At 44.2% G+C, this 27,617-nt stretch overlaps 1 protein-coding gene across 1 annotated transcript in view; it reads right to left on the bottom strand.

Moving 5' to 3' along the window:
• Positions 1-27,617, bottom strand: part of PAPPA2 (pappalysin 2) — a 210,180-nt gene that overhangs the window by 126,236 nt on the left and 56,327 nt on the right. Inside the window, exon 3 of the mRNA XM_006907902.1 lies at positions 11,205-11,350. Coding sequence (XP_006907964.1) covers positions 11,205-11,350 — 146 coding nt within the window. The remainder of the gene's footprint in view (positions 1-11,204; positions 11,351-27,617) is intronic.

Raw genomic sequence — 27,617 nt, forward strand, 5'->3', positions numbered from 1 at the left:
CACGCAGGCTGACATTAACCAAGCCCAGCCCAGACCTGTCCGAAGATACACTGTCCACTCCCCACCTAAAGCAGCGCTAGCCCTCAACTCCCTTTCTTTGACTCCCAGCAAAAGTTCTCATCCGCCAACGGTATCTTTTTTCTGTTTATGCAATTATTTCTTACACATTTCTTTCATCTGAGCATCACGTCAACAGAAAGTTAATTTGAAAACAGACTTACGTCAGTAACACGCAGGGCGTGTAATAACACTCGGACAGACGTGGCATCCCACTTTGCAGGGAGCTGGGCCCGCGTCTGCACACCCCCGGGGCAGGAGAAACCGCCACGCGAGGCCACACGCCCGCTACGCTCTGCTCACTTCTCCGGCACGGCCTCCACCGTCACATCATTCACCTTCTTCAGCCTCGTGCCCTCAGCACGCACCCCCTCTCCTCTCCCCGGCAAGCACTTAATCCCTTTCCCGCCTCCTTCTCTCCCTTCCCCCCACCTCCAAATGAGCTTCGGATTCAAAAATATATATAAAAATCGGCCCCAGAGAGGACTTCAAAAGGCTACAATTCACCTATAAGGTTTCTATAAGGTTTAACTATTCACACTGAGTAGCTTTCCCCAAATCGTGTTCTTAAACTCTGGTCCTGGGTGATACTTTGCAAATAAACAACAACAACGACAACAGTGTATCAGTGGTTAAATATGCTCTAGGAAAAACATCCTCCTCCTGAAGATTCGCAGTGACACGGGAATTGTTATGTTAAAGGCCCTGAAAAGTCCTGCGGCGATGAGCGTAACCTCTGTCTTCCAGATTTTTTTGAACACAGAACCTGTTTGGGGTAGGCTGCCTTCTGACACCTGTGGAATACTGGATTCCTTGAAGCCCAATTCATGACACACTACCAAACTCAAAGAAAACTCCCACTCAATAGTCCTATTCTACCCATAAGTCCTAGCGCTGAGCAAACATCAAATATCCGTTCATTCTAAAGTCTATTATTTTTATTCCTTAAACATGGCATAACGAGGTTTATTTGTTTTTACCTTTTTTTTTTTTTTGACTCCTTTTGGTGAGACCATCTTGTGACTTGTCGAGGCATGAAACAATCTATGGCAGTGTGAAAATTCAAAATTTCTGATTTTAAGAAATTTGGGGGTTCAGTCAGTTAAAAAAAATCCGCACACTTTCTCCTCTGAACCTGCCACGGATTTTCAAGCGATTCGGACCCACTGCCTAGTAATCCTCATACCCTTTCTTTCCAGCACAGGGTGCTCTCCTCGTACCTTGTCACGTGCACAGGGTCCCCCACTGTCCTTCTCAAGCACTCTCCATTCCAACTAAGATGCGCGCGCGCACACACACACACACACACACACACACAGTCATATACCCATGTAGGTAAGAGAAGAAAGACTGACTATTTCATGGTTTAGATCATAAAAGTTCTTGCACATTCTGATAAAAACACACACACACACACACACACACACACAGAGTCATATACCCATGTAGGTAAGAGAAGAAAGACTGACTATTTCATGGTTTAGATCATAAAAGTTCTTCCACATTCTGATAAAAAAAAATCACACACACACATGCACTTACACAGAGGCTGAATGAGGCACAAAGACTTTTCGCCCAAAACCTAAAGGAATGCAAGACATGATAAATGATAAATAAAAAGCGAGCCCTCGGAATGGAGCTCCCATCTCGCCCACTCCACTACTGGGGGCTGATCAGGGGGTCCTGAGGACCTGTGAGACCCTGCCCCCTAGGGAGACGTGTGGTCCTTTTCCAGGACTGACTTAATAGGAGTATGGGAAGGGTAGAACAAAATGTCACTTTCCAGCACTATTCTATATTAATACTGAAATGAGCCAGCGTCATCTTCCAGCTCTGGTAGTTAACACTCCACACTTCCGCCGCTGTGATGAGCAGCGCGGGCCAGCCTCTGAGGGTAACTGGTGGGTCCTTACCCCCTCTCACACCGGTGGCCTTTGGAGTGACCAGGGATCCTTCTTTCGCTGTGGACACTCACTGGAAATGTACGGATCGTGACTTTTGGAAATGTTCCTTAGAAGCTCTCAAACCTATCTCCTCATCGGTCCAGTGGTGACCTCAATGGGTCGTTATGAAGTTGGGAGCAGTAATGTAAACAAAGAAGCATTTATCTTGTTTTCTAGAACAAAGTAACTCAAGACGTACATTAGACCATTTGTCCGGATTGGGATTGCTACGATGATGGGATGCAGCCTGGCCACACACGCTCATCTGCCCCCGCGCCCGTCGGCTCCCTCCTAACTACCTTCATTCATCGAGAGAACAGAAGCCAGTCTGACCACAAACACGACAGACCTTCCAGAGCAAAACCGGGCACCGCCAGGCAAAGCAGACAGACGCCCTCACGCGACGAGCTCTGATTCGTGCCCAAGCTTCTCAGACTTGGTTGCCATGTTGTTCTGATCCTGAGTCCCATGGTCCCCTAGAAAGGAGGCTTGGACAGAGCTGCAAACAGAAAACTGACCGTTCTCTTCACAGAGGACATACTGACGTTCACACTTATTTGCAGTAGCCTGAACTTAGTGATGGTAGGAGAAAGGAAACATGGGATCGAGACTGTTGGCCTCATTCTTCGTAGACCTTGCTGGTCGGTCAGATTTATACGAGACACCTCTTCCCTGGAGCGCCAACGACATTTTCCTTCCTGCTTCTCTAATGATCTGCTTCTCACATAATTACCATGTCCTATACCCCAAACCACTGTTTTTTTTATATTGTTCCTCTTCACCTCGGGGGATTAAAACACAGATGAAGAATAAACCATGGTGGTAGAATGGGGGGCTGGGACTCTCTCCCTCGTAAACGAATCCCTTCCTTCGTGCGCTCTGCTCTCACTGAGACAGGAAGGAGAAAGACACGCCAGGATGTGGTTTCGACTCAACCTCGGCCCCCCAATCTTCACTCAGAGACACCATCCGACTCTCTACCTTCATTCATTCGCCTCCCCAATGCCTGTCCTACAAAGCTGCCTGGGGACCAAAGACAAGACCAGAAGCACCTACCGAGGGAAAAACTTGAAGCGGTAGTGTGGCTGGAGGCGCGACATTCTGGAAATGCTAACATTTCACTCCAGTGGTTCCTCGCTTTCCTCCCCCTTCCTCCATCACGAGTTCAGGAAGCCAGACTCTCCTACAAACACTCGTTACCACTGAAGGGGGTACAGGGCAGAGTGCAACGCAAGGAAAGGAGTCCTTTGCTGGCTGTGAAGTTTCCAGAGACGACGCCATCTGGGCCCTGGGGAGTCCCTTGGTTTAGCCAGCGTGCGGGATGAATAGAAGGTAGTGAGCCTCGCCTCATGTCACCAACTTCACCAACACATCTCAGCCTAGGAAAGGCTCTCCTGAGCCGGGGGAAGAGACAATGGGATAAAAGGGAAATAATGGGAACGCACAGATGCCGGTGGGTCCCAGAAAAGTGGATTGTACTCTACCTTCCGAGACCCTAGTAAAGGGATAAGGATTCAAAATGGGTACACGTGACCTGACAGCGAGAGCTCGTGCCCCGTTCCAGTGACGGATTCCTGGGCAAGTGGCCTAGTTCTAGAGGAGAATGGCTGACCAGTGAGGCGAAGACGGAAGGGTGACCAGCGACTCCTGGAGACTCTCCGAAGGTGGGACCTGTGATGGGAACAAGCGTCATCTCGGGTGGCCAGCACCGTCTGGTGACTAAGACAGAAAGGTCCTTTCCCCTAGGACCTCGGCATCGATAAGCCATCTCTACATCAGCTACAGCCCCAGAAAAAAAATCAAGCTCAACTGGCTACGGGTAAATTTCTACCACCCAGCAACACAGGGGCTCAAAATAGAAATGAAGTTCGATTATAGAAGAATAAATAAGACTTACGTTTCTTGCAAACCTGAATGTGTGTCCTGGGACTTGAACACAATACATGTCAGTACCACTAACTCGTACATAGAACATAATCTAAATGGGGGTTCCTGGATTTAGCAACTGGCGGCCACGTGGGGCACAGCTGTTGCTTAACGGACTGGAGGGGGAGGGGGAGCACAACAGCCTTCTTCGAAGACCTTTCAGCCTTGATTATAAAGGACGGACGAGCTCACACAGTAAGTCAGGGTTGCCATGTGGTCTAAGGGATGGTGCAGGGGAAGTAAAGAGAGGGAAGTTGCTCATGAGAAAATGACATCTCAGTAGCGACAGCCAAGGTCCCAGACAGATGCCGTATTCTCGAGTTCCAACTGGCTTCTCCCAGCTTTAGGGCAAGACCGTCAGGATGGCACGTGCTACAGAACACGAGTCCCAAAGCCACTTCCATTAAACAACCACCCAACCAAGCAAACAAAAACCTCAGGCAATTTGAGAAAAAGGACACGCGTTGAAATGACTTTAAAACCTTTCTGTAAAACTTTTAGGGCTGAATGTTACATGCCCATAAAACACGGAGGTCGAGGGCTGGTCTGCAGGTGTCTACATAATCACTTCCAGTTACTGGCTAAAACGCACTCGCCAAAATACGCTTTCCGCGACGAAGGGACAAAGCCACCAAAGTGCCTGGGGATCCAAGGGAGACGCGTGACTTCGGGGCAGGGCAAGCGAAGAAAGTGGCCGAGGTGGATCGATATGCAAAGGGGGGTGGTTTAGAAAAATCACAGGAGCTAGAAAAAAGAAGCACATTTTTAACAGAACCAGACCAGGAACCATTCGTCTCCAAATCTTGTATTGGCTTCTCAGCTTTACCGTCTGTGGGCTCATTGGGAGGAAGTCCATATTCTGGGCAAGACTAAAACAGGACAAGAATGTGTAGCGGGTGAAGATGCTGCTGTCCTTTTTTGTCTCCTTTTAGACCCGTCCAGCCATTCCCACCCCCAGCTGCCAAGCACTCCGGGCCCTCCAGCCACACTCCCACATCACGCAGCAAAGTAATCTGATGCTAAAAACTGAAAGTGTATTATGAAGGCATTGAAGACTTGCAATGCAATCTTCTCCATGCTTCTGGGTGAGGGCAGTGCTTCAAATACACGCACGCACGCACGCACGCACACCCTCATGCCAGAATTTTAGGCACTACAGAATATGAACGGAATAGATATTTTCTATAATTCATTTCTTTACTCGGCATTTATTGAGCATCTGTGCTATGTCAGACACTGTTCTGGGAACCAAGGAATCAACGATTCCTAGGACATGTTTTTAAAGGAGAGGTTTCAAGTCATCACATATAAAGGTGATTATTTACTCCACCTACTTATAAACCCATGAACCTACCTATGGGGCACCCCAATTTTAGGGCATGAGGTTTAGACCCTAGGATAATTTTGTCCAAAGTTTTCAATATCCAAGAGAGCCCACTCTGTTTGAAACCCCAAGGCACCTAGGTAACCCCACCTGCTGAAAGCCATCTTCTTGCACGGTGCTCGTCTTGTGCATGTCGTGTAGCCTGTCTCTACAGGATTCTAGAGTTTCTCTTGATGACCCTAGAATTTCTCATATTTACATGGCACACTCCAGAGTACATGCCTTGCTTATTCCTCATCTCTGGGAAGAGCCGCTCTGCTTCGTATAGTGAAGAGAAGACCGGTGGTTGGGGACGAAATCTGTTTGGCTCTGGCCCAACCACTCAAGGACTAGTCACACCTGAGTGGCTGTCTTCTACCTGTGCCACTTATCAAACCATGGCTCTGCTTCAGCACCCAAGGCCTCCACCCGTGTGTGCATGAATGTGCCACGGCTGATGTAACAGCCTAATCTCTGTATCAACTGTTTGATTAGGAGGAATTCGAGATTTGTCCTGAGGGACCCCCTACAAAAGTTCTAGGTGAGGGGAAGATATCTCACCTCTGAGCTCACCCCTGCCGCTTCCACCTTGCCCTGCCCCCTAGCAACTGGTGCTTCACCTTCCCAGGTATCTGCCACATTGGCTTCACCTCATGACAGCTGCCCTCCTCCAGTCCAGTGGGCCCTGTGACACTCACCAACTCCGCTCAGCAGCCACCTGTCTCCCCCAAACTGCCAACCATCCCTTATTCTTTCCTTCTTGGACTTATAAGGAAACTCCCTTCGCTTCTGATAAGCTGTTCTACCACTGCAAGCATTTGGACCCCTAAACACACACTTCTTTCTCTTTGTAATGGAGCCAGTATCTTTCCAGGGCACTAAAATTCTGCAGGTAGGAGGAAAGGTGTGAGGCCGAGGGCAAACCAAGGAAGGCCAACCACAGACACGTGATATTTGAAGCTTCTATACTGGCTGCTGTTTCGAATGGAGCTAACATTTATTGAGGCCCTACTATATTCCAGCTACTCTTCTTCATGCTTATTACCCCGATCTTATATGTGAGGAGACTAAGGCCCAGAGAGGTGACTGCTCCAAAGCCCATCCGTTCCTATCTACGTGAGGCCACAGCCCATCCTATCATTCAAAGACTTAATTTTTCCTACAAGGGTCACATTATCTGAACTCGTGAAGATCCTATATGTTTAAACCCCCATCACGAGCCAGGTTCAAGGTCCCTCCCACGTGGTTCTTGGGTTCCGTGCACACTAGGGCAGGTTGCTTTTGATCTGACAGGATGTCTGAATGTTCTTTGGCAGCACATACGTCCCCTAGAACAATGACAAAGATGGCTGGCCTAGGACACTCTGCAGTGTCCAACTCCTGTGCCAGAGAGTGACAGGCTCTCCTCTCTAACCTGGCCAAAATGCCCTCATACTTACTTCAACTCTGCAACAGCTGTGTTTGTGGGCCATGGGGGACTTTCTCAGACCTCCCTCTCCACTGATGTCCAGTACACCCCTAAGTCCTGTCCCTCCTCATGCTTCTGTGGAAGCCCCTTCAGAGTCAGATTTGTAGAGACCCCAAACTCAGCACATCCAACACCAAGCCAGCTCCCCACTCACAACCCTTTTCCCGTATCTTCCTCCTCAGCACCACCGTCCACTTGGTCCATCAAATCGAACTCTTTCTTTCCCACCATCTACTTACTTATGGAAACAAAGGTTCTCAGAACTTAGAGTTATACAATTTTTTAAAAAGTAATATAACAGATGCTAAATCTTATCTCGAGATAGCAATAATTCCTATTCAACCCCAGACATAAGAATTAACTTGGAGGAGAAAAAATCATACTCATTTCATTAAAATGTGCATTTCCCATTTTGTTTGCTAGTCATTAATCAACATTTTAAATGTTGATTTTATAAAGTTTGAACAAGTAATCATTTAGAAAAGATAACTCGATTGCGAAGAAATTTTTAACACTTCATAACTTGCGATCGGGATTGACGTAAACACTGCATTTGTGATATTGTACTGGTTTTATAAGATGCTTCCATCGGAGGGAGATGGGTAAAAAGTATGTGGAATCTCTTTGTAAATATACAATTATCTAAAAATAAAAAGTTTAGTTAAAAAAAAACTTCTTATTATAAAAGAATTGTTTTTTGCAAAATATTTTTAGCAGAGAACTAGGTAACCAACTAAAGACTGAAAACAATATGTATGTATAAGCTACATTAGTATGAAGTTCTAAAGAAGGAATAGAATGGAAACAAATTGAAAGAGGAAAAAAGAGCAATCGATAATTTCTCAATGTTAAAAAAAGTATAAGGCCACACATTTTTTAAGTGAACGGCGGTGATAATCAAATTGTTTTGTTACTGAGGATACATTTAGAAGAGCATTTAGAAGAGGATACATTTAGAAGAGCAGATTTAAAATTTCATTTAAAATGTTAATAATTTTAAATAGTATGCCAGAAATGATATTATTTGCTACTATTTAAACCTATGATTAAATTTTCAGATGTTATTCTCAGACCATACGAGGGGTATAGAGTTTTTCAAAAGTCTTCCGGGGGATACACAAGAGCACAAATACATTTGAGGGGCCCCGCTCTAGCCAAGCACATTCCACTTCTAAGTGCGTCCAGGTTTTTAGCAATCTGGACCTTGGCATCCATCAGCTTGTTCACTCTAATGCCCTCTCATTGTCTGCCAAGCTAGTGTCTTTCGACTCTCCCCGCAAGCCTCAGCCCACTGGGAGCTCCTCCCCAATGCTCAGCACAATCACGCCCTTCCGCTCATGTTGCTGCCTGACCTCCCGTGTGGTATCATCACACGGTGCCGTAAATGTGTACTTGCTTGTCTGTCTCCCAATTATTCTGTGCAAACCTTTAGGGTGAATTCCTTTTATGATTCTATCTCTGGTATTGCCACAAAACAGATCCAATAGTCTTTCTTTGAATGAATGAATGAATGAATGAATGAATGGATGGATGGATGGATGGATGGATGGATGGATGAATGGATGGATGGATGGATGGATGGATGGATGAATGATCATGAGCATGGTATTAATAGCTTACAAAAGGGCTGGCTTACCATTTGGAAGATATATTTTCATTTTAAATGCTGTGTACTAAGGCTAAAGATACTTAAACCACTGCACATCAGAGTTCAAGGGAATTCATTCATTCATTCACTTATTAAAAATTCTGCCCTGGGTTACCACAGTATTAAAAGTACAAAATTATGCTAAAAGGTAGAAATAGTATTGATGGCAGAGACAAATCACCTTGTCTTTTCATAGAGTCACTGAAGCCACTGATATTCAGAAATTGGATTCGCTCTTCAAAATTTCGGACTAGAGTATCTATCTGCTAGGTCACTCAGCTGACCTTCAAAATGCAGGGGTCTCACATGTTGACACAAACAGATAATCTTATCTTATGTCTTGAAAAGGCTCTATTCAGAAAATTCCGTCTCCCTCTATCACTCTATGCCAGTGGTCTCTACTACTCTACACCTGATTTGGGTCAATCTAATTCCTTTGTTCAATCACCGTTATGACTGAACAAAGAAAATAAATACAGACACAGGCAATTTCATATCGAGTCAGATCTGTCACCCGTTCAGTCTCAACATCCACGACTGAAGATCACATCAAGCGCTGTGTTATAGAGGACCATGGTTATCCCTAAAATATTTAAGAGTAAAGTATAAGTCTCTCCCGCTTCTTTTGCAATTCATCATGGGCCAATAATTCATGAGATAATTCCAGAAACCATTTAAGTGTAATACCTTCACTCGTTTATTCATTCACCCTTTCAATTCAGTAAGAGTTCACAGAGCACCTGCTCTATGCGAAGTATTCCGCTTATGCATAGAGGTCACAGACTTTATTCAGATTTCACCAGCTCTTACATGCCTTCGTGTGTGTGTGTGTGTGTGTGTGTGTCTCCATGCAATTTTATCACAGGTATACCTTTGTGTAACCAACACCACAATCAAGATACTGAACTGTTTCATCACCGCTAAGATCTTCCTCCTGCTTCCCTTTTTGTCAACACCCACACCCGTACCCCTTTCTCCTCACCCCATTCCTAAACCCTGGCAAGCACTAACTTGTTCTCTAATTTCGTCATTTTGAGAATACTACATACAGTAGAATCATACAGCATGTAACTTTTGAGATTTTTTTTTCATTCTGCATAATACTCTTGAGATCCATTTAGGTCATTCCATGGATTAACACTGTTTCTTTTTATTGCTGAGTACACAACATTTAAACTCCATTGTGCTATAGATGTGCTACCGCTGGTTTAAGCAGTTAGAAGGACACTTGTCATTTCTAGTTTGGGACTATAACAAATAAAGTTGCTATGCATATTGATGTAAAAGTTTTTAAATGGATATATGTTTTCGTTTCTCTAGGATCGATGTCCAAGAGTCCAATTGCTGGATCATATGGTAGGTAAATGTTCAGTCTTATCAGGAACTGCCAAAGTATTCTGCAGAGCGGCTCTGCCACTTTACATCCCCACCAGCAGTGCACAAGAGATCCAGTGTCTCTGCATCCTCACCAGCACTGAGTATTATCACGATTTTTTAAAAAATTTATTAAAGTATAGTTGACATACAATATTATATCAGTTTCAGGTGTACAACACAGTAATTAGACATTTATATACCTTACAATGTGATCACCACTCTAAGGCTAGTCACTGTCACTGTACAAATTTATTATGATATGATTGACTATATTTCTTGTACTGTACCCTACATCCCTGTGTAGTTTTTATTTTAGCTACTGTTATAAGTATATAGTGATATCTCATGTGGTTTTAATTTGAATTTCCCTAATGGCTAATGATATTGAACATCTTTTCAAGTCCTTATTTTCTATCTGTATTTCCTCTTTGGTAAAATGTTTGTTCATGCCTTTGTCCATTTCCTAACTGGCATGTGTGTTTTATTGTTGAGTTTTGAGGGTTCTTTATATTTTCTAGATATAAATCCTTCATGAGATGTGAGGTCGGCAAATATTTCTTCCAAGTCTGACGTTTCTTTGTTCATCTTAACTGAGTCTTTCTCTGAGAAAATGTTTTAAATTTTTATGAAGCCCAATTTATCAGTGTTTATTTATATGGACTATACTTTTGGTGTTATATATAAGCGCTCTTCACCAAGCACTGGTCTGAAAATTTTCTAAGTTTTCTTTTAAAAGTTCTAGAGTTTTCTTTTTTATATTTAAGTATATGATCTATTTGAGTTAATTGTTGTACAAGGTATGATATTCGAGGTTGAAATTCATTTTATTTTGCCTGTTGATGTCCAATTGCTTCAATACCATTTGTGGACAATATTTATTGCCTATCAATATCTATAACATATCTAAGAATATTACTTTTTTTATTTCTCATAGTAGTAATATATTCCTTCTCCCTCATGTTTTTTTCCTTTGATCAGTCTTCCTAGAGGTTTACCATTCCTTTGCCTCTCTGTCCCCCAAAAAACTTTCGGCTCTGTTATTTTTTTTTCTCGTTTACTTTCTATTTTATTTATTTCTTCCCTTATTTTTATTACTTCCTTCTGTCTTCACTCTTTTGGCTTAATATGTTAATTTCAAAAAAAAAAACATAAGATGGATCTTATTCCATGTCATCAATTTATTTACATCTAGATTATAGCTTTGGTCTAAAACATTCTGAGTATTTTCAATGTTTGCTCTAAAATCTCTTATTTGCATGCATTGGAACATTTTGACAGATTCTCCCCAAAGCCATTCTAAGCTAAAGCCACTAATTCATTAAGTTTACGTTTTTGCTTTCTTTTTTCCCCAAACTCACTTTCGCAAACTCCCTTCGGTCCTCCTCTTTTTTTAAAACCATATTTGGTCTCTACTTCACTTACCCAGGTGACTGATGGCTTCTTTGTCCCACGGCCAGGTGGCAGCACCTGCAAGGTCTTCCTTTACTGAGCTGGCAAAGTAGACATTGAGGAAGTGAGTACTGTTGAGCTGCAGAGCCTCCTTCAGCTCCTTCACGCTCATGTACGCCCTGGAGAGCATGCAAGAGGAGAAATGAGCACAGTAGATCACACGCAGAGCACGGCAGAGCCCAGCTCACCCAGCTCTGACGCTCCTGGCCAGCACTGCCTCTTAGAGGGGCAGGGACCAGGCTGTCATGAAGATCATAACACACATTTGAGACATTTACTCCAAGGGAAATATAGCCCACCTTGTTAGCACTATAACACTTATGTGAATACTCAGTATTTGACATCGTACTCCATTCTCCACTCTACACCCTGATTCTTCCTTCAAGGTACATCCAAAGACACTCCTAATTCTTTGCCCTGAGAATGACACCCAGGCCACGGTGAGAAAGGCCTTCCAGCTCTGTCCCCGGCTCTCTGCATCACACCGCATGATCATTATTATGGTATGAAGACCAATCGAATCTTTAGTTCAGCATATGCTTGCTTCCAGATCTTTTAAAGAGAAATAGTGGCTAGGAAACATGAAGTAAAAGAGGAAAATAAGGGATGAGTGCTAGGTAGCAGAGGATATCATAAAGCTATTGCAAAGAATATTAACGGTGCATATGTGCATATGTGTGTGTATGTAACATATACATATATGTACATATGTATATATGTGTGTGTACGTGTATATATATATATAATTTCTCTTTGTAGTCTCTTAATCCATAGAAACTCTACTCTTACTCCAACTGCCTTATGATACCAAGTATCTTTATTGGTGGTCTTCAAAGCAACAGGCAATATTACGTTTGCACTTATGCACAGAATTAAGTCTATTAAAAACACATGCCCTGTGACCCATAAAAAAGGAAACAAGCATTTGATCTCTTCATAAGCTCACATATAATCAAAGACCCCCATCTTCCTGACATCAGTGAAACTTAAAACTTTGGCATGAGCACACGGAGCCTCCACGTTCTCACCGAAGAGCTATTTTAAGAAGGAACAACTAACCCACGGCTCAGTGGCCCCTACGACTCACTGGATAATTCCCAAGGTGGCCACGGTCTGCCACTCCTAAGAGGAAAACGTTCCTATCAGAGCTTCAACTGGGCAGACAGTTCCCACGACATTAGCTGGAAATTTCCTTTACAGATCCTACTTCATTGTCGCTCTTCTGGTCGACAAGCTGCAGACACGGAAATCTCCCAGCCCGGAAGCTCATGGTAGGACAGCACGATGCTTCCGTTCTTGCTCGCTCTGCCTCCCAACCACGCTGTTGATGCCATGTGCTTAATCCACCATCGGATGTCCTGGCAAGGAGTACCCAAGAAAGAGAGATCCCAAAGAAGATTGCTTTTGTGTTCTTTGGAACAGGATAAAAGTAAAGAAACAAAACAGATTTTGCTATAGAACCGAAGATGTTTGGGAGAAAAGAGATTTGAAAAATAGTCTTTCTGATTGACTTATAATATCTTGGAAAATAGTTCTCAGCCCCAAGAAATCATCCAAATTCCATGAAGTGATGTCAGATGCGATCACAGGATATTCCTTTTGCTGCTTTCTTGGAGACGCAGTGTTTTCTGGACTGATGCCTGGTCTTCCCCGAACGTCAGTCACATTCCCTTTCCCTTTCCCCTTTATTAAAATTAATTACAATTTCCTGTATTGACAAATTGATGGTTTGGAGCTGCGAGGACATCAAATAATTCTTCAATACGGAGATGTTTCAACAGGCCAGAGGAAAGGACCAGAGAGCAGGCAAAAAGGAGAAAAGAGAGAAGGGAGAAGAGAAGAGGAAAACGAAAAAGAACAGAAAAGCGGGCAGAGAGACGCCGAGGCTGAATCTATGCACAGCTTAGGCCACCGCGGGAGAAAAGCTGCTCCATTGCTTTGTTTCTATCCAGAGTTCCCGTTAAAATCAGGAGTCAGTAATTTCATAGTTTTCTCTCTTTGCCCCTCCCTCATTTTTCCAAACCCGCCTGTTCCTCGCACAGTTTATTTGGGCTCTGTGTGTTACTGGCCTCTGTCTGCCATTGACTAGTCTTGGCCACCATCCTTCTGTCCTCCTTCAACCCAGCAGTTCTACTAATTTCCCTCTAAGAGGCCTCCTCCTGCACCAACCCCGTTAGCTGCTTCTACTCATCCCTCTTTTCCTCCTCTCCCAACTCTCTCTCCAGCCACAAACCACCCTTCCAGATGAGAGTGTTTATGTCATGCCGGTGGCAAACTGGGTGCAGTTGCTCCGACTTCCACACTCTCCAGAAATATAGACAGAAGTCAGCGAGTAGAAGAGAGAGAATACATTTTTAAAAGCCAGAAACAGTTGGAAATAGTCATTAATTGAATCCATAGAATCATGCCTTATTTGGTTGGAAACAAAGATATTTGTCCAGATTATTCCCTAAACCCGAAAGGGTAAAAATATAGACATCAGTGTGTCTCCTTTGCATGTAGAATGTCCCACCTACTGTAACACACGTACACCATTTCAGAAATTAAATCAGAGCTAATGAAGACAAACACGTTAGCTCGTCAAATAATGTGACGAGATCCCGGCTTAGACCGAGGGGGCGGGGGAAGTGGATATTATTCATAAATTCAGAGCGTAACATCTTGCTTCAGGAATGATTTATTAAGAGATAGACTTTCCACCCAAAAGAACTTAATATTCAAAGGGAGGTAAAATGATATACACGAGTGTCATTAACAGCATAAGGGTCACGAATGGACAAGAACTGAACTGTGTATGGAAAGGGAGATGAGCTGCTTTCATCTGCTTAATTTCTGCGAGCAGCTCCCTCTACCGTGCTCTCCACACTCTAGATTGACATGCTCACCATACACTTCTCCCCGTGGACTCAGATCAACCCAAGTGAAGCCGTGTATTGATTCTTATTTAAAAAAAAGTCTCAGAAACAAGCTCTCCTTGAGGCTGACATATCAAGTTGTCATGGCCACTGCTCAAGTCTGTCGTTCCCGACTTCGCGATGGCAGCCTGAAGGTTAGATATCAACCACTCCCGGCGTCCGGTCCACCGTGGTCCACTGTCTCACAGACTTCCAACGCGCTCGTTTTGATTTTTCTTTTCTTCATTTGGATTTCTGCCTTGCTCCCTGACCACTGAGCCCAGCCACACTCCAATATCTAAGTGTGCGTATAAACTCCGATTCTCGCTTAGTTTCTGACTGAGCAACGTGAAAGGATATAGAAGTAGCTTTTTGTGCTCTAGTTTAATAGTCAGTTGATTAACTCTTTTATAGACTGATAGAAATAATCCGAGAATGAAGCCAGGTAAGAATAAAGGTCCTGAGCTGTCTGAAGGAAGGTGAACCAGCATTGGAAACTGGCCTGTTGAGAAACTAAAAGAAGGATGCACGTGGGCCCTGAGACGGGGACCCCCAGCCGCTTGCCAATCAGAGCCAGCCCCGCCCACAGCACGAGCCCGCCCACATTCCACGGGTGGGAAGGCGGCCGCCACAAGAACAAAATCAGAAGCCCTCAGGCACCTGCCAATTCCCCTCGTTGAAATGTTGTGCCATAGCTGGAATATTTTGGTCTGGTTGAATCTAAGCCTTCCTGTCACTGTGGTACACGATGACTCTCTACCCAGAATGCACAGAGGGTTCCTCCTTCACCCGCTTCCACTACCTACACTTTGCCAACTGTGCTTCCTCCGCTGACAATCCCCTTTGCCCTGCTCCCCAACCCTTTCACCGTGCTCACACCACGGGACTTACTGGTCCCTAGAGCACCAAGCTGGCATTCTCCCAGCTGCCCAGGGCAACTTCCAAAGTTCGTTTTTTGTTTTGTTTTGTTTTGTTGCCTTTTGACAAATGCCTCCTACTTTGGGGCACCCAGTACTCTACGAGGTCACTTCTCTCTGATTCTCCACTTCCTCTCATTTTCCCATCTGTTTGTCCCATACACATGGAGGGCTTTAAAATCTGGCTCACAACCTTCGCCTTAATCCCACCTTCTATCGTCTGAGGAAATGTCAACATTTATGGAAAACACCCACTGAAAACACGATCTTATTTCTGGCTTCCTTATCTCCAGTGACCTTCGCAGATGCTTCATATATATTTTCTCATGTAAAACGCACAACAATTCGATGCGCTCAGCATAAATTATTTTATTTTTACAGGTAAGAATCTAAAGCTTACAGAGATAATCACTTGCCCCAAACCACATAGCTTATAAGTTTTAGAGGCACCTTTTAAACCTGACCTCTTCTAATTCCAAAGCACATATACTGTCTTCTAGATTTAAGTTGGTTTTCCTAATATACGTGAGTCACTGTGTTGGGCCTTGGCCATGAAAAAATACATAAGACATGACTCTTGTTTTCAAGAAGCTCGGTCTGGTGAGGAAGACACCCACATAAACAAATCATCATGACACGAGGTGACAGGCACTATCATAGCCATGTGCACAAAATTATCTGCAAGAACAGAAGATGAGACTGAAAAATGAGCTTAGAGAACCTGAAGTTAAGAGGGCGTTGTGGAAGTTTGCGGCCGATATTACGAACTGGTTTGTGCACATCTACCCCACCCTCCTCCTAGTATGACGTTCTGCTCTGGAGACAGGAAAGTTCAAGTCTACATTTCTCCAACTCTCTTGGACCAGGAGATGTGGCTGTGATTTAGAGTCTACCAGTCAGTTGTGCTCTAATGACAGTTAGAAGGTGACAGTGAGATGAAGACCTTACTTCTACCTGCTCTTTGTTTCTCTGCCTGCAAGCACGGCAGGGCGAGTGCTCTGGTCCCCGGCCACTAGCGGTGAGGGCAGGGAGAAGCAGGCGAGGGGCAAACATTGTGGCTGGTGTGGATCTAGCAGGCACAGCGTGACTCAGCAATGGCAGCTGTGGTTCCCCGATCTCTGTGTTCCTGAAACCAGCAGTTCTACGGGGACCTTAGGGTTCCCCACTTTCTTGTCTGTGGTGGCGGCTCCGCTTGCAGGCCAGTTCTGCAGTGTTGTCCAGAGAGATATTCCTGGATGCCCAAACTCAATCCCACTATACTAGCCCTTACAAAACCTTGGTAACAACTAAATTCCTGTATTTAATCATTTTTTTTTGGTTACAATAGCTATGGTACTTTCTGTTTGCTGCAAGTAAACCTTAACAAATTCAGAGATGATGTTCCAGTTGTATTTTCAATGTTTGATTTTAGTCCTCAAGCTAAAAAAGCCAAGGAAGATATATTCAAACACACACACACACACACACACACACACACACACGAGACCAAAAGTAACTAGAAGTCCTGATGGAAGAAATAATGCAAGAATTATTTTCGAATGAATTAGTCTCCAGAATCATAAGATCCAAAGAAAGACCTGTTTGAGTGCTTATATAACACTTAACATTAACCTTTACATATAATGTGGAGATGTAAGAAGGCTGAAGACTGCAAGATACTTCAAGTTCCATTAGAGGAAAAAGAAGAGATTTGGAAACTACAGACTAATGAGCTTGATGCTGATAATTCCAAAGTATTATTAAATAAACAAATTTTTACTACTGAGAAAGAGGCATTGATTAATTACCGGAACTACCATGGACTCACCTGAAAAATAAAAAAAATAAAAAAAATGACACACAACTAATCCCATTTATTTTATTGTTCTTTAGCTGTTTTGTTGGATCTACTAGAATGGGATGATGTCCTAAAGAAAACATGTCTCGATTCAACAGTATACGTGATATATTATCTCTCATGAGACCTCGGTAAAGAGGGTAGAGGAATGTGCTCAGTTATCAGTCCCCAATGACTCCCGAGGGGGTTGGTTCTCTGTGTTCACTCCTGTTTAATTACATAATCAGTGTCTTCTATACAATGTAAGTTTAACAAATTTACAAATGACATAAATTTAAGACAGATAATATGTTGGATGGCAGAATAAAGATTCAGATAGGTCTCAAAAAGCTACGATTAATGGGGGTCAACTCAACGGGCAAAATTAACAAGTTTTAAAGGTAAAATTCTAATTTAAGCACAAAAAGAGAACACAATTGCTAAAATATAGTATTAAGGACTCAACCTAGCACCGGTAGGAAGAAAACGCCTACAGATTTCAGTTGCCAACAGTGTTCCGTGACTCCCTGGGGAAAATGTCTATAGACCCCCAGGATTTAATCCTGGGCACAAAGACAGTGCCCTGACATGAACGAACCTGTGTTTAGTCATCCTGTCCTTCTCCGAGGACACTGGAGCCTTAGACGTGTCTGGAAGACGAAGACTGAAGAAGAGGGAGATCTAGCAAAAATGCCATGTGAAGAATGGCCGAAGAAATAAGGTATATTTAGTCTAGATGGCAGAGGCGGGAGACAGCCTGAAAACTGGTTAAACATTCGCAATTGAATTACGTATAAGAGGCTTGCTCTGCAAAACTCCAGAGGAAAAGATTAGGGCCAATGAGTAAAGTTATGAAGAACTATATGTTGCCTCAACATATAGAAAAACTTACTTTTAGTTGTTAAGAAATTAACTTGCCTGTCACTAGAAATATCCAAGTAGAAGTCAAAGGGTTGCTTTGCAGAGACGTTGAAGGGATAAGTCTTATAGTAAACGAAATACTAAATCAAACCATCCCTCACGGCTCTGAACTGTGACGATCATAAAGATCTGATGCACTCTCACCATTGCAATATTTACCTTAATATAAATGATTTCTATATCGATAGCTCCCTCTTTGATTTTCTCATACTTTTTGGACGTTTCTACCAGGATAGCCTTTGTTATGAGTTGGATTGTATCTACTCAAAAACTCTTGAAGTCTTAAGCCCCCGCACCTGTGACAGTAACCTTATTGGGAAATAAGATCTTTGCAGATGACCAAGTTAAGATAAGGTCACTAGGGTGGGCCCTAATCCAACATGATTATGTCCTTATAAAAAGCAGAAATTTGGACGTAGAGGGAGAGAGGCGCAGAGAGAAGTCGATGTGCGACATAGGGAGGATGTCAGCTACGAGCCAAGGAATGCCTGAAGCTACCAAAAGGGAGGAGAGGTGCCGAGAACAGATTCTGCCTCCTAATCCTCAAGTGTCAACTGTGCCAACACCTTGATCTTGGACCTCCAGCCTCCAGAACTGTAAGACAATAAATTTGTGCTGTTTAAGCCACCCAGTTCATGACACTTTGTTATGGCAGCTCAGAGAAACCAATAAAGCTCTCATCACTTCGAATCTACAGGCCAACTACCTCACTAATTTAATATTCCCAACCAACCAAGATCTCTAGTCTAATTTAATTTTCTTTTCTATTCATGTTATAATTCTACTAATTGCTTAGCTAAGAATCTCGCCTTCTCCCCACTCAAGTTCACCAATACTTCCCTGCTGCAGAACCTCCTTAATTCACAACGGTCCAGTGATATCTAAAGGAGTCAAACTTCAAAGAATAACACATAGGACCCGCTGTCTCTGGTGGAGGACGAGAGACAAAAATATGCCCCAAAACAAAGCCCAAAATATACCCTTTGACAATTCTTTTTTTTTTGGTGACTAAAGATAGAGTAGGTTCTTGGCAAAAACACTGTATGCGATAAACTCTCGGGGCCTGGGTCGAAATGGGCAATGTGACTCCACAGGCATTATACTAGATTTAAAAATAGGAAGCTTTTCCCCAGGGGAGTGGTCCTTGTGGGTAACTGGAGCGGACACAATGTGTTTCAAGTAATGGCAAAAATCCATGAAGTCATCTACTATTTTAAGTCATTCCTTTGTGTTTCTTTTCTCCTAAAGCTCTTTCTTCCATTGCTTTAGAACATTTTGAAAGGTTTTCTTCAAATCCAACTTTTAATCAAAGCATTCTTTCTGTAATATGTCACACATACTCACAGACACACACACACACACACACACACACAGAAGTCAGTTTTGATGATACACATGCACCAAACTGAACTCAACTTTCTATTCTATTGACATAGGGAAGGTGAACGAATCCGATAAGAATATTGTGATTGAAAATCCTTCACGCTTTGACTTTAGAAAGCAGAAGACACGCTCGATTCAGAGAGAAGGTCCTGAGCACCTACTGAACCTCAGGCCTGGGGCTGAACAGCCAGGATGTAACGTTGAACAAGCCCAGGCAGCACTTCTAGCCCCACGGAGAATGTGGCTTTTTAGGGGAGATGACAAGGAAATGGGCACTTGCCCTGTGACCAGAGAAAATGGAAGGCGTAAGAATCTACTGACAAGAGCCTCTGACAGGGATTCGAGGCACGAGGGAGGTCTTCTCAGAACTGACAGTCGTCCCAAGACCTGTCCTGGTGAGCGGGCACGGGAGGGAGAGCCACCAGTACGAAGCCTCGGGGGCTGGGTAAGAAAGAGAAGCAGTTTGCGGGGTCTGGAAGAGCTGATGCCGAAACGGGTAACCACAGCCAGACCCCGAAAGGTCTTGCAAACCTTGGAAAGAAGCTGAGAGTTCTTTAAAACAAGGAAGGAATAGGGTTAGGTTTGCCTTTTAGAAAGTCCAGTCCTGAGACTGTGTAAACAATGGCTATGAGGTGAGTGAAACTCAAGGCAGAGAAGCCCGGAGGAAGGATGTGAGAGGTATTTAGGAACAAAACTAATAGAAATTGGTGATTAATTGGATGAGGCATGGTGAGGAAGAGGAAGAGTCCAAAATAATTCCCAAGTTTTTAAACCAAGTAACTGGGTAGCACAGTTCACTGAGGCTGGGGACAGAACGCAGAAAAGGTCTGGGTGGCCATTTAGAGTCAGCGGCGAACGTCAAAATATAGATGCTTATTAGACTCACATATATATGGTTCTTTAGATCTGAGCAATATGTGAATTCAGAAAACATGAACACCCAAGCGATAATAAAAACTATAGAATGCATGAGGTAGTGCATTACTGACTTCCTGACAAGTGTACTCGACATAACATGCGCTTAGAGCACCAGAAGGGGGGTGCGGGGGCGGGGGGAGTTCATTTTCAAAACTACATCCAGACTTGAGCAATCGGAAAGTCTCGAGAGAGACGATGTTAATTTTGCATCGTTTGAAAACATACGTACCTTTGAATTTCATATCAGGGGACAGTGAAGGGTGACCTTCCCTGAAGGTCTCAAATGCCTCTCTGTGACACAGAAAAAGGTGCGGGGAGTAAGAAGAAAAGGCATAGATAGCATCAGAGCCTGAGGAACAGTAACTTTTAAGGAGGAGGCAGAGGAAAAGAAATTGGCTAAGAGGTTGGCAGAGGTCCAGGAGAGTCGGCTCCCCAGAGCCAAGGGAGAAGACCGTTCTGAATGTTCCTGGCCTCCAAGCGGGAGAGGAACAGAGGTCTCCATCAGAAGTATAAACAGGAGGAGGTTAGTCACTTTGACAGAAGTAATTTCAGAAAAAACAGTCGAGCCAGAAAACCAGACTGCGGTGGATGAGAAGGGCGTGCGTGTCAGGAGAGGGAAGATGATGGGCACAGACGAGCACCTTGGCGGTGAAGCAAGACGGTGAGAATCCGTAGGAGGATAAAACACCCCGGTAACAGGAGATGCCAGCATTATTAAATTTGTTTAACAAAAAGACAGCAGAAAAGACAGAGAAAATAAAGAGAGAAGAAAGAGACCCCAGCAGGGAAGACTACCTCATACAGAAGTGTGGGGGGGGTACGGTGGGTACCCCACGCATGCGGGCACCCCACCCCCTAGCGTGCTGAGGATTGGCTGCTAACGGCTCACTGCTGCTTGAAGACTCTCCCTGAGCAGAATAAGAGCTGCCTCACAGGAGACTGTGCTTGCCTCCTCCCAGAGGCAGCTCCCAGATAACGACTGGCTGGCAGAAGTCCGAAAGCCATCCCTTTGCCCCAAGATGGGGCCAAATCCGTGTGCGATTCCCGCCCCAGAGCGCCCCGTGAGACTGCGCTGAGGTGGACTCCGGCTGAGACCCTGCACTTGCTCAGCCCCTGGCCCTGCCTCACCCCGTGCCCTCACCCCTTCCCGCTAAAAGAAACCCTCAGGAAATCAGAAATGCCAAGTTTTCTGTCTCAGGCACCACTTCTCGGGAATCTTCTGGAAGACAGAGAGGAACACATGCCCAAGCAATAGACGGGAGGAGGAGAGGGAGAGCGGGAGGGATGCAAATGGCTTGGAGGGTTGATGGCATTGCATTGAGAGAATGCTCCTCTGACTTCTGCTGCTTTCCCAATAAAGTGGGAGATGAGGGGATCCCCTGAGAGTGGGAAGTGAGAGGATGGGGACAGAAATTTGCAAAGACATAGAAGGTGCGAACGCTCATTGTGAAGGCAGAGGGAACAGGAAGCCACCTACGAGGCAGATACAGGGGGCTTAGTTAGATGGCTTCATGGAAAGATATTCCCATACTCACCTTTTCCTAAGTCCAGTTAGTTATAACTCCTACTTAGACGTAACCAAGGAACTTCTGCTCGTGATGATTTCACAGTACGGTAGACAATAATTTCCTGGATGGGGAACTTACGTCATTTAATAAATTCTGTTCATTATAAATTAGACTGAAAGGTGTTCTCCTTTCGCCCTCAACAGTCTCTGTAAAGCTGTCCTCTGCAGGTTCCCCAATAAGCTCCCAGCCGTTCCGTCCAGGACACCTGCTTGTCCTTCCTTTCTTGACCTCTCTGAGGCCTGGGACACTGTCGACCGCTTTCTCGAAGCGTCCTCTTCGCTTGCCTTCAGTAGGCCGGCACTTTCCTACCTTGCCTCCTACTGCCTCGGCTTCCCCTTCCCAGACTCTCCCGTGGGCCGTTCTTCTCTCCCCTTCTTCTTCTTTCCCTGGGCCCATCCTTCTTACTCCTCCTCTGTCGGGGCGAATGCATTCGCTTCTGCGGTTCGGTCTGCAACGATGACTCCAGACGTGTATCTCTAGCTTATAATTCTCTCCTGAGCTCCAGGATATATCTAACTACCTAATGACTATCGTCCCCTAGAGGCCCCTCCGAGACCTCAAACTCGACGAGTCTAAACTTCAACTCGGCCTCCCTTTTAATTGACCCTTCTACTTCTTACATTCCCCTTTCGTGGAGACAAGCCTCACCGTTACTCTGAATCCAACTCAGAACTTTAGATCGATTGATCCGATCAGTCGCCAAGCCTGGTAAGTTCCATACTGAACGTTTCTAAAATCTCCCCTTCCGCTGTCCACTCCACCACGGCTTTCGGCCAGCATACTTTCCTCTCATGGTTTATGGAGGAAAATCTTTACTGTCCGCCAATCTTCAGTCTCCTCGATCTTCTTTCTGAGCAAGCCATTCCCTTGCACACAGTACTCCGATGGTGTCCAGTGCGTTTGGGACAAAATCCGAATGTCTTAAAAATTTTTCAAAGCCCCTCCTGATCTGGCCCCCTTGCTACCTATGTAGCTTGACCTCTGGCCGTTATTTCTCTTACATTATTTCTTTCAAAGCTCCAGGTCCTCACAGCTCTGCGCCCGTGTTATGTTCTCTCTTGGTTCCATGAAAGGACACAAATATTTTTTCTGTCTAGAATGTTTTCTGTGTACTTTTCCGGTAACAACTATCCAGTATCAAAAATCGGTACAGATGTCGCCTCTTCTGGGATGGCTGCCCTGACATCCGTCCCAACCACAGATTTGGTTCCCAGCCGAGGCACTGCCTCAGCAGGCTCTGTGTCCCTCCAGTGTAGCACTTATGGCATTATGCTGGCGACGGGAGGAAAGTCAAAACCTGAACCGAGATCTTTCTGAGTCCAGAGCCCTCTGTCTCACATGGCACGGCATTGCCTGCAATGGTAGACTAAATTTTCTCGATATTTCGTCCCTGAACAGAAATAAAATAAATTCCACTGTGTGATATATACATTGTAATGTGGGAAATGGCCACTTCTATATCCATATTTGACTGGTTTTGATAAAAACTATTAAGTACAAAAGACAGCTAGATAATAAAATAGGCATTTAAAAAATATCCTGACACTCCAAGGCTCTCTGGGCCCTTCTCATGGTGCTCACTATTTCCCCAGAAGCTGCTGGGACCTGCAGCCAGGCTCGCTTGTCATCGTACCTCATGAGACAGAGGGCTTCCAATTCGACCTTCTCACCCGACGGACCCTCACAAGCCCACAGACTCCTCATGGCCATTATGTACACGTGCCTCTTGATGAAGAGGCTTTTGATAGAAGAATGTTTCTTTGCCTTTGGCATCCGCATTTATAAACTCTGATTCCAGAAAGTCGCCAGACCATTCCTGTCCATCTGCAAGTTACCAGTGTCGCAGCGGCCGAGGAAAGAGAATTCTGTACACGTACAGAGACACCCGCCTCAGCCTCCCTTTCCCAGTCACACCTCCTGGCTCGTCCCTCCTCCTCTCCTCTCCCGTGAGCGTTGGGACACAGAAGGGCACACCGTTTTGGCCACTGGACCGCGCTTCCTTTTCCAGAAGGGCAGGGCCAGCGTTGTACGCAGAGAGCACCCTTCCTCTCCTCCATCCCTCTCCCTCGCCGCCCCCTGAAGCCGGCTGAGGATCATGTGTTGGCTGAGCAATCACATTGTGACTGTGGCCTAGCGACGACTCACACCCTCACGGTCCCCTGTGTTTACCACGGCTATTCTATTCCAGCTGGATTTCCCTTTCCCCAGGAAACCCCGAGCTAAGCCATTTCTCCATTTTCCTCCTGCCATGCCGGCAGCCTCCAAATTCCGCCTGTGCCCAGTTTCGTCTGGTCTGTGAATTAAGAACGGGTCTTACGTTTTGAAAGAGGTGTGAAGAAAAGAAGGGGAAGGAGGAAGAGGAGGAAGAGAACGCAAGAAGGACCATATGTGCGGCCCGAACACTTCAAAAGTTACTCTCCGGCCCTGAACAAAAAAAGCTGGTCATCTCCATTTGATACTACAGTATATTTCTCATACATGATTCTGAATTCAGATGGACATGGACTCATAGTTCTTGAGCTGCTGGTATGTCATTATTATTTTCTTTGACCCACACAAGTTTATTTTGCTCAACAAAATATGCAACCAAGCGTCCTCTGCAATTATTGTCATTTAAAGTGCAAAAAACTAGTAATCGTGCCTTTCTCGGCTATTTACTCTTTTGGGCGAAAGACTTTTCCATCTCATTCGAAGGCATTTCTGTAAGAGGGAAGATGGCTTGGGCACCGCCCAGAAAAGTGGAGAATTATCTTTCTCTAGGGCGTGGAATAGAAAGGAAATCTTTCTGCTGCACAATTTCATCTAAGTCTGGTCATACAGACAAGTTGCAATTAGGTCATAGAGTCGAGCGGCAGTCCGGGGAGTAATGTGGATATCTGGCACTGCGTCTGCTGCAGCATCGTACGCAGGAACTGCATCCCCCTTGCCCTCTCTCAGTGTTCGTGCAAACGCTCACACGAGTCTCGGCAACATCACCATCACAGAGAAGCCCTTAAGACCAACGTGACGATGACATGACTCAGACTAGGTCGTTGTTGTTTTTATAAATTTATTTATTTAAATTCGTTTCAAGTATACAGCGCATTGGTTAGACATCTATAATATTCATAAACCGATCCCCCCAATTGCTACCTCCCTCCCCTGGCCTTCTGCTTAGCCATCATATTAATGCTAAGTGCATTTCCTCTGCCGTGCTCCCCATCCCCGTGACCAACTATCAACTACTCATTCGTACTTCTTTAACCCTTCACCCCATTCTCCTAGGTTAACTTTTAGGAGAAATGGTGACTCCTTAAATACTTTTCACAAAAAGGATCCCATGGTTAAAAAAAAGAAAAAAAAGACAGGAGTGTACTCCCTTCTTTATTCTAAATACAGATTATTAAATGTTCTGAGACCTCCCGTATTTAAATTAAACTAAACTCTGTTGAAACTCCTAGGGGATAACATACGTAGTCATAAAGGCTGTAGCTCTGAATTAAGATGACCTGGGTTAATCTGGGCTTTGCCATTTTCTTGAATCATTTGGAGCATTACGTAGTATCACTAAGCATGTTTCATGTTTTGAAAAATGGCTGTCATCGTTTAGAAAATAAACACAAAAATAGCCTCAGAAGTAAAGATAATAATAGTACCTGCCTCATAAAATTGCTACTCAGGTTAAATAAAATAATGTGCGTACATAAACCAAAGCACCAAGTACAAAGAAAGCCGTTATTCCTCAAACATATCTGAAAATGACACACTTTTTATTTTTCGAATGATGCCTATTTAAAAATTAATGGAATGGACTTTCACAAACTGATCGAAACTCAGTCGGGCTCGTTTTCAAAAGTCATGGAAAGATAGAAAGAAGGAGGCAGAGAAACTGGAACGAAGACAGAACTTACAACTACTTCTTCACCGTTGAAAAATTGAGAAGGAGAATGATTTATTTTAGAAGAGCAACTCTATTTTTGAAGAAGGAAAAGGGCAAATTAGACCTTCGTTAGACTCTTCACCCTATACCATGCAATTTTTTTTAGAGGCTATAACAAAAGCAGCTTCGCAATTTAAAGGCCAGCACACACAGGCTGACGAGTCAGGCCCTGCAAATGCAGGTAAGGTGAGGCATCGCTTCTGTGTGGACGAGCTTCCCGTGGCAGAGCTTGGGCCAGTTAATCTCTATTATTCCAACTCTACTCCAGTATTTGGAACCAAAAGAAGGGTCAACCAATAATAACGAACACAGAAAACAGAGACGTAAGACAGAAAGGACCAAGCGAGTGAGTTCATTTTTTTCAGCCGGCATTTCTCCCAAAGATACTCTGGTCAAGACGAAAACCAGCATGGATGCGTCATCTGTTTAGCCTCATTCCTTACTTTTAAAAAGTCAGCATTCCCAACTCCAAGATTTATTAACAAAGCATTTTCGATATTCAGCATTCTCTACTCATCGTCCCCGATACACGCACATGGCACACGCGCGTGCGCACGCACACACGCGCATACTTTCTTAAAACCCAAGTTTATTTTTAGGCCAGAAAGAGCGGGTGTTCCATAACAGGGCCCTCTGCTCCTGAGCGGACATTCTAAAAAGACTTTATTGCCAGATATAAAAAGGTCGCTGCAGAATTTATTAGATGAACTTTCGCGAAGCTCTGATTCCTTTTTAACCAGAAAGTGAAAAAAATACATATCCGAGAATCCTGATCAGACCCAGTATTGTACTTGGCACATGGGAATTTGCAGGGGCTAGGAATTCTCAGCGACCCCCAGCCCTCCGTCCTGCTCACCCACCCACGGCACGCCACGAAGGAGAGACCGACTGAGCTGGCATTCAGTCTGCTCTCTTCCCTGCGAATGTGCAATTCCATTTCCCTAAATAATAGGGAAGATCGGGCCAAAGAAAACTCAAAACAATACATTTGTTCAATAGCTCTAATAGCTGCGCCGAGCCCGCCAACAAAAACACAGCTAAATCATTCCTGGAAGGCATCTACCAGCTGCCGAGACCCACAGAGTCCCCGCCCACCCCCTCCTCCTTCCTGCCACTCAAGTTTTTTTTTTTTCTTTCATTTTTTTTTTTTTTTTTCATTTTGGCCTTTCCCAAGAAGAGTATGTAAAATACCCAAAGAATGTTCTCTTTTCACTATGTTTTGTGTTTGGGGTACAGATCCACGTTTACTTTTCATGGGTATGGTGAGCATACTTTCAGACCAAAAATCAAGATGTGGTTTTATAGTAGAAGGTACTTTATAAAACAATGGAATAGAAGCTTCGAGATCATGACTTTCTTGAAAAGTTCAAGTAGGGTCGGCCTTCATTATTAAGGACAGAAACTTCTCTGATGTATTTTCGTTCAAAAATTACTTTCTGAGAAGTCACCGTTTCTTAGCCCTGTGAAAGGCACGTGGGATGATACCGAGATCATTCGACTGAAAAGAAAAGATCTCCACCCTAGACAATGATTAACAAATCATCTCCACCCCATCTTCTCCCACAGAAAATGGTCATGGTGACCCCTCTGAGCGGAGCTAAGGAAGACATTGGCAATGAGGAGAAGAGGAGAAAGAGAAAGGGAAAAAAAGTTAGGATCGGAATATAAAATAAGGAAAGAAACAAAGAGTAGGCAGAGAGAAGAGAAAATAAAGATGTTTCTCAGGGGCCAAGGCCACCAACAATTGAATCAGGAGCCAGTACTTACACTCTTACATGGGAAAACAATTAAAGACACACGGCTGGAATCAGATGCCATGCCTTCTTACCTCCAAATTATAGAGAAAGTCATCAAGTTCTTCCAAATTTCTTCAAAGGTAATGCTAACGCTGTGATTAGAACATGTCTGCAGGATTTCTCTCATCCAATACAATTTCTATTAAAATCATAAGTCCCCTATTTTTATTACAATATATGTGGCATACAAAAAAAAAAAAAAAACTGTGGTGCCACTTTCTACTGGTTCAGTACTTACTTCAAACCTCATGCCT

The sequence above is a fragment of the Pteropus alecto genome, unplaced genomic scaffold (genome assembly GCF_000325575.1).
Source record: "Pteropus alecto unplaced genomic scaffold, ASM32557v1 scaffold101, whole genome shotgun sequence".
NCBI lineage: Eukaryota > Metazoa > Chordata > Mammalia > Chiroptera > Pteropodidae > Pteropus > Pteropus alecto.